At 35.1% G+C, this 11,426-nt stretch overlaps 2 protein-coding genes across 2 annotated transcripts; both read right to left on the reverse strand.

Moving 5' to 3' along the window:
* Positions 1 to 1,801: 1,801 nt before the first annotated feature.
* LOC120002294 (U-box domain-containing protein 11-like) lies at positions 1,802 to 5,227 on the reverse strand. Its single transcript, XM_038850991.1, has 4 exons — positions 4,718 to 5,227; positions 3,728 to 3,844; positions 3,213 to 3,644; positions 1,802 to 3,115 (listed from the first exon to the last, which is right to left on the reverse strand). The coding sequence occupies exons 1-4, from the start codon at positions 5,009 to 5,011 to the stop codon at positions 2,045 to 2,047; spliced, it is 1,914 nt and encodes a 637-aa protein (XP_038706919.1). The 5' UTR covers positions 5,012 to 5,227; the 3' UTR covers positions 1,802 to 2,044.
* Positions 5,228 to 7,949: 2,722 nt separating this feature from the next.
* LOC120002754 (myb-related protein 308-like) lies at positions 7,950 to 9,288 on the reverse strand. Its single transcript, XM_038851548.1, has 3 exons — positions 9,084 to 9,288; positions 8,702 to 8,831; positions 7,950 to 8,550 (listed from the first exon to the last, which is right to left on the reverse strand). Exons 1-3 carry the CDS (start codon positions 9,211 to 9,213, stop codon positions 8,076 to 8,078), a joined length of 735 nt encoding a protein of 244 aa, XP_038707476.1. The 5' UTR covers positions 9,214 to 9,288; the 3' UTR covers positions 7,950 to 8,075.
* Between the last annotated feature and the right edge of the window lie 2,138 nt (positions 9,289 to 11,426).

The raw sequence follows: 11,426 nt of genomic DNA on the forward strand, positions 1-11,426 counted from the left end.
GAGCTTGGTGTATAATTAAATTTTCCATGATTTCAGGGTTTTGGTTCATATATATCTTGTGCAAGTAGACCTTTACCCAGTTGTTCATTGAACAATGACTTGGTAAACACAGGGCCACATGAAATACTTCGCAACCCTTATGGACAAGTTGAGACCCAGTACGGGAAGATAACACAAGTTGAGATTTTCACACATTGGGTTGAGTAAGAGCTCATCTCTCAAATTTCGATAATGAAAATGTTCATGAGACTTGAATTCACAACATCCCGCTTGCACTAAGAGTTATCACGACCAAGTTCACCCTCTCAGCCAATGACTCATTGTTGTTACGTTCTTGTAGATATAGACATATTATCGAATCACTTAAATCTTTGTGTAGGTAGATTAATTTGTGTTTAAGTAGCTAGATTGGGTTGTTAGTTGCATAAGGATTTGCTATAAATTTTCTCTGATTTTAAATCTGATGATTATTAGTGCTTGTGGTATATAGGGTTGGAATCAAATAGTTCAGTACAACTAACAAGTATTATATGATTAATGTGAACGAATTAAAAGTACGGACGAGAAAAATTCACGGGTTCCGACAAAGCCGTGATAGGTGGGATAGGAAATTAAAGATTGACGATCAACGTAATCCGATTTTGTTTTCAGCATCAAATGAATTAATTATATAATATATGGTTTAATTAACGATAATCACGGACCACGGTAATCATGGTCAAGTCATATTTGATTCACACGTGAAGTTTGACTTGCTGTTTGATGATTTAAATGAAAGTTAATTCGTAAATTAATTATAAAAGTAGTAATTTTGATTGGAATTATAAGCTTTTTCTTGAAATTTCTTTTGCAACTGTGATTGAATGACTGGGTCTAATTTGACAGCCGGCTCATCAACCTGGAAAAGTTAGTGTTTATTTGGAGTTTGTCTGGATCTTGCATGGAAGGACAACCAAAAGCGACACTGATATTTATCTCTCTCTGTTTTCTCCTTTTTTTTTTTTTTTTTTTTTTCGAACTATTCTTCTGTTCTAATCCCAAATTTGGATAAGCTAAGGCAGACATGTTGGTTTGATGTTTTGTTGAAATGTTCCCACTAAGAAATGGAGCAGTCTTCAATGGATTCCAGGCCCAACCACCTTTTCTTTTCAACAAAAACAATTGAGAACAGCCAAAACTAGATGGATCCGGGGAGGAGAAGTGTACTTAGCATTGGTGGTCCAACCGTTGCACCAAAAATTTAAAAAAAAAAATCAGAAATATGTATTATTTAGTATGACGAATCCGACGATATATTTTCAAATATTTTGAATTTATATTCGACGGTTTAGAATTGTCATACATTTCTTATGAAGAGATTGATTCTACTTGGTTCTAATTTCACTATTTTTTGAACGATCCTACTCACATTGGTCCCAGTGCCCAGGTGGTTTGGCCAATAGTGGGCCAAGAAATATTGAATGGTGATGTGGGCGGAGGTGGTTTCGCCACTAGTGGGCCAAGAGAATATTGAATGGTTTTGTGGGGGGGATTTTTGAGGCATAAAAATAACCTCGTCCAAACAAGACAACACTGCTAGGCCACAAAATTGATTGTGAATCGCTAGATGACTTTCCTAAAGGAAAAGTCTCAATGTCTGATATTGTCTATTTTGGGCCATCAAATGGGCTTGGTGGCTGAGATTTTATTGGGTTGTTTTGTCCTGTAGGCCCACTATTCTTCGGCCCACTACAAGATCCATCAACCCTCTCCTATTTTTAGGAGACTTAAGAAAAATATGAAAACATCTCTAAAACAGATATTAAGGAAATGCATTCTTCACAGATGAAATTGAAAGATCAAATGTACTTTTTACATGTGGGAAAGAAAAATCAAATGGAATAAATACAAAGAAGGCAATGAGAATGGCTTTGTATCTCATGCTTTCATCCTCAGTTCACAGGCCAAAGGTAGGTAAGGCGTGGCAATCGCAGCCAAATAATTGGAATCAAGAAATTAAAGAAATAGAAAAAGTTAGAATAGCTCTTTGCTTCCACTTGAGCAGCTACGGCTGCTGTAACTTTCGAAGATGTTCCAACAATGAAGTGGCCTTTCGCTTGGCCCTCTCCGTGCCACTCCTAGCAAGTTCTGTCAAGGGTATGACTGCACCTAACCTACTAATGCAGGCAAGATTATCAGTTTCTTTCTTGCACAGAGAAAGTAAGATTGCAGCTGCATTCTCTTTGTTGCGTGGCAGACCTGTTCTCAGAAGATCTATCAGAACAGGGATGGTGCTAGCCTTTACAATAGCAACCTTGGCCTCTTGGTTGCTAGCAAGAACTGACAATATAGTCAGAGCCTCATCAACCATGCAGTTTCTTGAATTTGTCAACATCTTCAACAGTGCCGTAATAATCCCAGCCCTTACAGCCCGACCCTTGTTACCTTGATATATGCACAGATTGAATAATGCTGTCGCAGCATCTTTCTTCCCACGGGTACTTCCATTTTGGAGCAATTCTACCAATGCAGGAATTGCACCTGAGGCACCAATGATTATTTTGTTTTCATCTGCCAGTGACAAGCTAAAAAGGGTTGCTGCAGCATTCTCTTTTGCTTCCATGCTTCCAGCTCTCAGGACTTGGACAATGGAAGGAATAGCACCAGCAAGCATTATAAGGCCTTTATTATTTTCAAATATGGAGAGGTTAAGAACGGAAGTAACTGCATTTTCCTGTATCACATTGTCGTCTGAAGTTAAAAGGCTGACCAGAACTGGAATCACTCCTGCTTCTGCCAGGAGTATCCTGTTATCTGTGCTTCTCTTGGATAGCGATCGGATTTCTGCCACAGCAGCAATACGCACCTCAACTGACCTGCTTGAGAGCTTGCGAACTAGTGTTTGGATGGCTTGCATATCACCACTAACATCATGAAAAGATCCGTCGCTCTTTTTCATCTTCCCATTAAAAAATCCAGTTGGCTGCTCAATATTGTGCTCAGTACACCACAGAGTTATTAGACTTCTCAAAACATAATTGGGGGTCAGTGTTAAATTTTCTAGCTTCTGCTGAGTTTTTGGGCATGTTGCATTCCCACTATCTATCCATCTTTGAATGTAAGATCTCTCATATGTCTGCAAAATCATCAGAAAGCAAAGTTAGGAGGCAAACATAATAGACATATTGTGTGCATGTCTATCTGTCACATGGAAAATTGGATATGGAATTCACCTGTCCAGTTGCCACAATAACAGGATCCCTCATTAGTTCCAAAGAAATAGGGCATAGAAAATCATCAGGGATTACAAGTACATCTTGTGTTTTTACTTCCTCTGGATTTGTACTTGATGAGTTCTCTTGGTTGGCAGCATCAATGTCCTTTGACAAAGAGGCATAAGACGATGTAAACAAGCTCTTTGCACTTTCAGGTATATGAACCATCTGATCTGCTCCTCGGCTCTTAGGAACATTACTTTTGGGAACCATGTCTAGCTTCACTGGAGATTCGTGGTTGTTACTGGCACTATGCTCAATCATCTTGCTTGATTCTAACCGATCCAATTTTCTGTCCAATGGCTGGGATACGGCATAAGAGATCATTTTCGCATTACTACACCCATATCTTTTTGCAGCTCTTTTCAACTGCGTTCTCACCAATTGAACCTAGTATAAAGAAGACATGTTAAGGCACATTTCAGTTGTCCAGGAAAAGATAGAATAAACGACTAATATTCCTTGGCTGGTACCTGTTCTTGAACTTCCTCCGAGATATCAAATTGTTCGTATGGTATGTTGCCAAGCGTTTTCTCCAGTTTGGATGTCACACATTGAAATTGGAAAGCAATTCTCTTGCCAGCTCCATCCTAAAATACAGATGAATTAGATTTCAGGGACATAATTACAAAATTATTTGAGTTAATGTGCCTGACCACCAGAAAAATTAAAATAGATTTGTTTCTGAATATTTGCTCAAAGAAAGATTAAATTTATGATTTCTTGAATATGATTGACAAAAGATTGGCATGTTCAACAAGAACTCCACACTGTTGTAGATACAAGGCATGCTACATTTTGGGATTGAGCTACCAATACGATTTTGAGTACAAAGGTTGTGATATGAACCTTGGGAGAACCACACCCCAAAAGCTAACTTGTGAGGTTGGAGAGCCCAATGCCCATATAAACCTCACACCAGAATCGCATACTACCAATGTGGGACTCAAGTCTCATACCTTGCAACTTAGATCGTAACAGGTTGATGTTTGATCATCAAGTATTGATAAATATGGTTCAGCAGTACCAATCAAAAAAACATGATCATTGGTTTAAATCATAAATTCATCAATGCTACCTAATCTAAACTGAAAACAGGTTGGAGTTATTGCAGTAGGTGCTTACTTACCTACCGATATTTTTAGAATAGATTATTTCTTATTTAGATCCACCAGTAAACTGAACGGTAGGTACAACATCTATACTACAATGTAATCCCGAGTAAAAAAGTCGATATTATTAACTCGTAACACATCCGAAAACCTGTTAATTTATCCAAACAATGTGTGTGTTAACAGCTTCAATACAACAAACAAGAAATATCAATTGACATAACAGAACACTGCAAATTCTACCGCAAATCAGTGATCGAATATGCTTCGTAAAGCCAAAAGCACCGAATGTACATTACTTCTTAAGCAATCGATTTCGGAAAAACAGGGAAGAAGAGAATAAATTCTTACAGAATTGGTGTTAGAGCTGTAGGAACTCGCAACCGATAGTAGGCGCTTGGCGGCCTGAAGCGCCAGTAGCAGATCGGATCCCCAATCAGACAAAATAGACGCATCGGACGGCTGAGAATCCCCCTTGAAGTCCCTAATCTCCTCGAGTAAATGCGTCAACAACGCAATCCGACGTACCAGATCCGTGCAATCCTTCTTAAACGACGGCACTTCTTCACCGCCATTGCCTCCACCAGAGAAGCTAGAGATTTGCTGCACCAAGTCGAGTAGCGCCACCTCGCCGGCGCCGTCCATTGCAGGCGAAATCTTGGTTAGCTCTCTCCCTTCCCTTGTATTTTCTATATCGGAGCTACATGTGCAGAGCAAGATAAATGGGGAAGGGAAAATTCAATGAATTTGACTTGTGAACTAAAAATTCGGTGAAGAGAAAGCGAGATTCGCGGGACAAGGTGTAAAGGAGAGAGAGACAGAGACAGAGAGAGGAGAGGATACAGTTGGATTTGGAATATTATGAATTGTAATACACCAATTAAGTATATGTATCAATTAGTTTGCTGGGTGCTAGGCTGTAAAGAAGCCTCTAATTATTGCTGGTTTATCACTCCACTTTATCCATTTATCCTTCTAATGTCATATTGTTGGCAGTTTGACAAAAGGAGGTCCAAAAGTTCTTCTTCCTAGTTCAAACTTAGTATATACGGGAAAAACCATTAGAAGGTTCAATACAAATTCATAGTGGTCTTAAGGGAATGAGGATGAAATTAATATATTTTCTTGTTTGGTTGAGTTTTGAAAATATTATTTTAATTTTTTTAAAAAAAATATGAAAATTGTACTATTAATATTTTTATACTAGTGTTCAATCTTTATTTTATATCAAATACGACTATGTTCATATCACACTCACCTCGCACTCCTCTTCTCATCATCTCATGCTCACCAACCTCACACAATTATGAACTAAATGTCCCGAAAAACTCGCACAACTAATTTGTTTTTGTTTTGAAAGAATCTTTCATAGGATTTAATACTTAAAATCACATTGATAGCTTACACATTTGCCACCAATTCATATAAGATTACCAATGTGATCTATGGTGGTATGGGTAGCTTCTAGGAATTATCATTCAGCATCACCATTGACGTCAGTCAATACAATCGATGAATCGAATCATGGAAACCAAAAACACACCTAACTAAATTTGTGAACCCAAAATTTACGATTCTTTACCTCGTTAGTTTGATGTCCATGTATCATTCTTTATCAATGGTTGATATGTGGATTAACCAGAGGGTCCTCCACATGAAGAATCCAATGTGGGGTGGATAAGGATGTAACTATGTTTTCATGTGGACATAAAATTTCTTTAAATAATATATATTGTGCCTTGTAGGAAAACTTTTGTGTTTGGTGTTTTTTAGCGATCTTTTAGTATGGAGACGTGCTGCCAACAAAGTAGTTTGTTTGTTTTGTAAGATGGACGACCATTGGCTGTCATCAATGGCCATGGACAGCCTTTTTTCTTTTTTTCTAAAACAAATACAGTACCTGTGTCTGTTTATCATCAACTGTTCTAGCAGAGACGAACCATTCTTGTGTGGATTAATTGGAAGTCACAATCCATGGTAGGTGTGCAAGATCTACTTAATTAGTAAGTAATCTCCAACTCCAATGCAACAAAGTATAAAACAGCTACATCCAAATTATTTTTTATATTTTATTGGAGTCTTTGTCCCAAATGATTTTTGTAATGCCCATATCTATTCGTTGTTGAGTTTCTTTCCGGTTGATAGATATATATAATCATTTGATTACATTAAAATCTATTTTGTAATAAACTATAAGATCAATCATCAATTTCTTTCACAACTCTCAGTATAATGATACGGGCCCCAATTTGAAACACCCCAAAATCAGATAATCATTTATACTCCAGTCCTGTCCAACTTCAAGTATTGGGCTTCTTTTTGTTTCTTTATATAAGAGTCTGCTTTGTGTAAATGCGACCCTACACATGATGAAGCCTACACGTAAATGATGTCAAATGGATGCTACACTTTAAATAAATGTGGAATCCCGCACTTGAGTCTTCCCCTACCAGATGTGTCTATATATATGACTTGTTTGGGCATATTAATGTGAAGCAGATATCTGGAGGAGGAAAAATATACCCTATAATCTGAATGCCATACACACACACACATTTTTAGAGCAATTGAATGTTCGATGAATCAAAACATGTAGATCTGCAATCAATTCCAACCAATGCTGTGTGTGTGTGTGTAGATACTGTGATCTCGTGTTGTTTGGTGGCTTGATGCACATGCAATTTGCTAAGAAAGGATGATTAATTACAGGATGATGAAATTAAACTCATTTTGAGTACCTAAATTCATTCTTCTTTGAATGTTTGGTAATTGGAACATCGTAGTTAGCTACCTAGTATATATGGACTGAATTAAAGAAGACAACCAATCAATATCATAATCCTACATTTTTATTTATTTATTTAGAAATATCATGTTCATTCTCCTAGTATATGCTGTATGTCTAGCTAGCATGTTTAAGGAACTATACATAATTATATATGCAGATATGCTTATGGGATCTTCGCATCTCATCGGATAAGTTGGTATTGGATAGAGAGATTCAGGATTTGAATATTAATTTTTCTTATGATAATAAAATTATATAATAGACTTGAAATCTATTGAAGCACGTGACTCAAAAAATCTATTAAAGAAAAAATCGAACCAAGTTTGAGATAGATGGGATGACTCACGAACTAGGTCACTTTCTTTAAGATGATTCGTGGTTCTGTCTCTGAATTGTGTTAGCAGTATACATCAACGTCGCACTCAGGATAAAATAAATCAGTATTTCTCTGTAATGTGATCTCTACGTACACAAGAACACCCAAAATTGTTCCAATAGTTTTTTTTTTTTTGTCTTTCTTGATACGTATAAGCCATAAAGGCTTTTCCTTATTTTTATAATAAAAATAGAACAGACGTTTCCCTTGAAATTTGAATGACGTGATCCCTGAAATCGTCGTAACATTTTGTTTCAATGAAAATATATAGTAAAACTGTTTTTATTAAATAAAAATAATTTTTTTAAAAATAAAAAACAAATAAGCACTTCTAAATATAAACGCCAACAAACCAAGACCCATTGGAAAATCAACAATGTTAATTAATTAATGAGCAGTTTAATAATTAAAAGCTTGGTCAAAAAAATTTGCATCCTCAAGTGCAAATGGAACACCTTTATATAACTTTAATGCATCGATTACTCATCAATTACTACATTATAGTACAATCTCCACAAGGAAGAAGACAATATTCTAAAGATTAATTAGTGAAAGAGAAGAAGGGTTGAAGAAGGGGCTATCGATTCCGCCTGATCCCTAGAAAAACCAAACTGAGTGTGCTTATTATTTGTTTTATTATTGTGTATTGAAGAAGGGTCAATAATATTATTATTGTGTATTGAGTAAGTGCTAGTACTGCTTGGAGTGGTGATTGTGAGGTCAAGATTTAGATCAGGTAACTGCTCACACCCACATGATTCATCTGATACTTGCTGCTGATCATTACAGATTTTCACCGGCTGATTGGCAGGCGTACCACCGGATCCTAATGCTGCTTTATGGATTGGGAGGTTGTTGTTATTATGTTCTTGATTATGAAAGCGAGAAGTTTGAAGGGTCAAGCGATGGTTATTGGGATCAACCCCCATGTTCATAAGCTTTCTCCTCAAATGCGAGTTCCAGTAGTTCTTTACTTCATTGTCTGTGCGTCCTGGCAATCTTCCCGCTATCAACGACCACCTAATCAACATTATTGTTCAAAATTAGTATAACTAAACTATATATTTATATATATATACACACACACATATATATAATTAGCTAGGAAAAGGAAAGTGTAAATAAATGATTAATTAATTAATTAATTATATAGTGCATTCATTAATCTCACCGATTGCCTAGGAGTGCATGAAGCTTGATGATAAGATCCTCTTCGTCCTCCCCAAAGTTTCCTCTTTTAAGATCTGGCCTTAGATAGTTTATCCATCGTAGCCGGCAACTTTTGCCACAGCGAAGCAGACCTATAGATACATATATATATTGGCATACATAAATTATATTACTTTGCAAGAGTCTTAAAAAATCTTTTTAGGAGATTCAACATGGTAAATTAATTAATATAATCTTTATCTTTTTCATCATTAATAAAAGATATATCCAACAATTTGAATTTTCAAGAGTTTAAAACTTTTTCAGGAGATTCAACAGGGTAAATTAATTAATTTAATGTTTCTTTTTTTTTTTCATCATTAATAAAAGATATATATATATACCTGCAGCTTGAGGGAGAGTCCGCCAGCAACCCTCGCCGTGTTTGCGAACATAATCGATGAGCTTCTGGTCTTCTTGCTTGGACCAAGCCCCTTTGTTTGTGTCCTGCTTATCACAACAAGGCTTTCTCATTCTACTAGCTCCCCACTATGCCTACACAATCGATTTCTTACTTTAGCTGGAAATGGAGAAATGGCAATGGAGGTATGTTATATGTACGAGGATAACCAGTTGGATAATAAGGAAGAAAGAGAGAAAGGAAGGGTTGACTTGGACTGGTAGTTTGAGCATGAGTGTGTTGGGACTTGAGAGAGAGAGATTGGTAGGGTTTGATAACGTTATTGGCAGTACTGAATCGTTAGTTCTGTGTTTCATGTTAGTTGTGTTGCTGTTAAGTATAACTCCCTATCCAATCCTCAATCTATCATGTCCAATTGTCCATGTCAGAAAATAAATATATTCTTCATTTTTCTTTTGTCTCTTTCGATAAAGAAAATAGAATATGTTTATTTAGGTGGGAATTCCTGTTTAAGAATATTGTAAAAACGTTTTCTTTAAGATTTGTTGTTTGGATCACATGCATGCATGCTTTTACGTTGACTGGTAGTTTTCACTATTTTTCCTTATATTTGGTCAAACATATATAATAATAATAATACACTGAAATAGTCTATGCAGTCATATATAGCTTCTGAACATATCCATAGCTGACCAACCAATGAAATCCCTCCAACTGTAAGATTTCATTTTTGTGTGTTCTACGGAGGTTTTTTTTATTAGGGTTTAGGATTTGTTCATCTGATGTATATATTATATATTATCGTGATTTTGGATTTGACCTCGTGATTTTTAATTTTATTTATTTATTGAAAATTGGTTTTGACTTTTGGGACAATGGATTTACTAAATATATATATATATATATGTGGGGGAATTTTTTTCTTCAGTAGTGTCGATCAACAAATACAATTAACATTTTTAGTTTTTTACTGTGGTTTTATGTCCACTTTCATAACCAATCTAATACCTAATTAGCAAGTAATGAACTGTGTTGGCCAACGAATGCACCTCTTTTTTCCTAATCTTCCAAAAGCCACCTAATTTTTGCATGGTTCAAGAATATTTTTTTTCCTGAGAAATAACACATTTTGTATGAAAACAATCTAGCTAGATATTTTTTTTCCTTGTTTGATGATCAGCTCCTATGTTGTACAATATTTGACGCAGTGCGAAAGAACAGATCAATTGCCTAGTTTACGACTAAGTCAACATAACTTAGAATCCACCAAAAAAGCTTGGAATCCATCAAAAAAGTTTGGTGAAATCTCAAAATATTATTAATTCATCTCTACTTTTGCCGAAACGGCTACAACCCTATAAATACTAAAAATAAAGAAACCTAATAAAAGTAAAAGACTAATTTAACTAGAATTCCTATTAACTACTAAAACTACTAATAATTCTAATAAAAATAAATTTCTAATAAGGAAACTAAATCTCCTAATTACTAAAGAAAACTATTAAATATTGTCCTACATCAATATTGTCTTTAATAATGGAAAAAAAATGGCGTTAATATAATGGCAACATAAATTAAGATAAGAAAAACATAAATTAAATTTGCACCATCATCGTCATAAAGGGTAGGGGCTATAATTTTTTTCCTAAAACCATGTTAAATCATTGTTTAAAATGTGTATTGAGTATTTTGGATACTCTTAATGTTAGAATATAATACATCTTGAAGGAAAAAAAAATCTTAAACCCTAAACCCCTAAATAGTAATTAAATTCTAACTCATACTAAACCTTGATATGAGATTTGTGAAAAAAAATAATAATGATTTAATATGGTTTTGGAGAAAAATTGTAGCCAATTCTATCTAAACGATCAATAACGCCTCCCAATTCCGATAATTAACATGTTAAACCTAAATCATGGTTAATTAGTTAAATAGCAAGGTCTTGGGATGTTGATAAGTATGATAGATCGATGTAATGAAAAATTATTGACTCTTAGTTGTGGTAAGCGTCATAATATTTGATTGGTAGTTTTAATTAAACTTAATTGAACTTTTTTTATTGTCTCCATTATTCTTTCGACTCTCTCAATGACAAAGATGACCTTACCTGACCTGACGTGACGACAGCTACATAGACAAGTCCCATGAAACCATCAAAGACTAACCATAAGTGATAGAATTGATAAATTAACTTAGGTTTTAGTATTAACTAAATTAAACTTGTCTTCTATATATATATATATATAAATTTCGAATAAAATTAAACAAAAATGTACATGGAATTAAGTAAGTATATACGTGAAGTATTTAATACAGCAGAAAT

This window comes from Tripterygium wilfordii, chromosome 7 (genome assembly GCF_013401445.1).
Source record: "Tripterygium wilfordii isolate XIE 37 chromosome 7, ASM1340144v1, whole genome shotgun sequence".
Taxonomy (NCBI): domain Eukaryota; kingdom Viridiplantae; phylum Streptophyta; class Magnoliopsida; order Celastrales; family Celastraceae; genus Tripterygium; species Tripterygium wilfordii.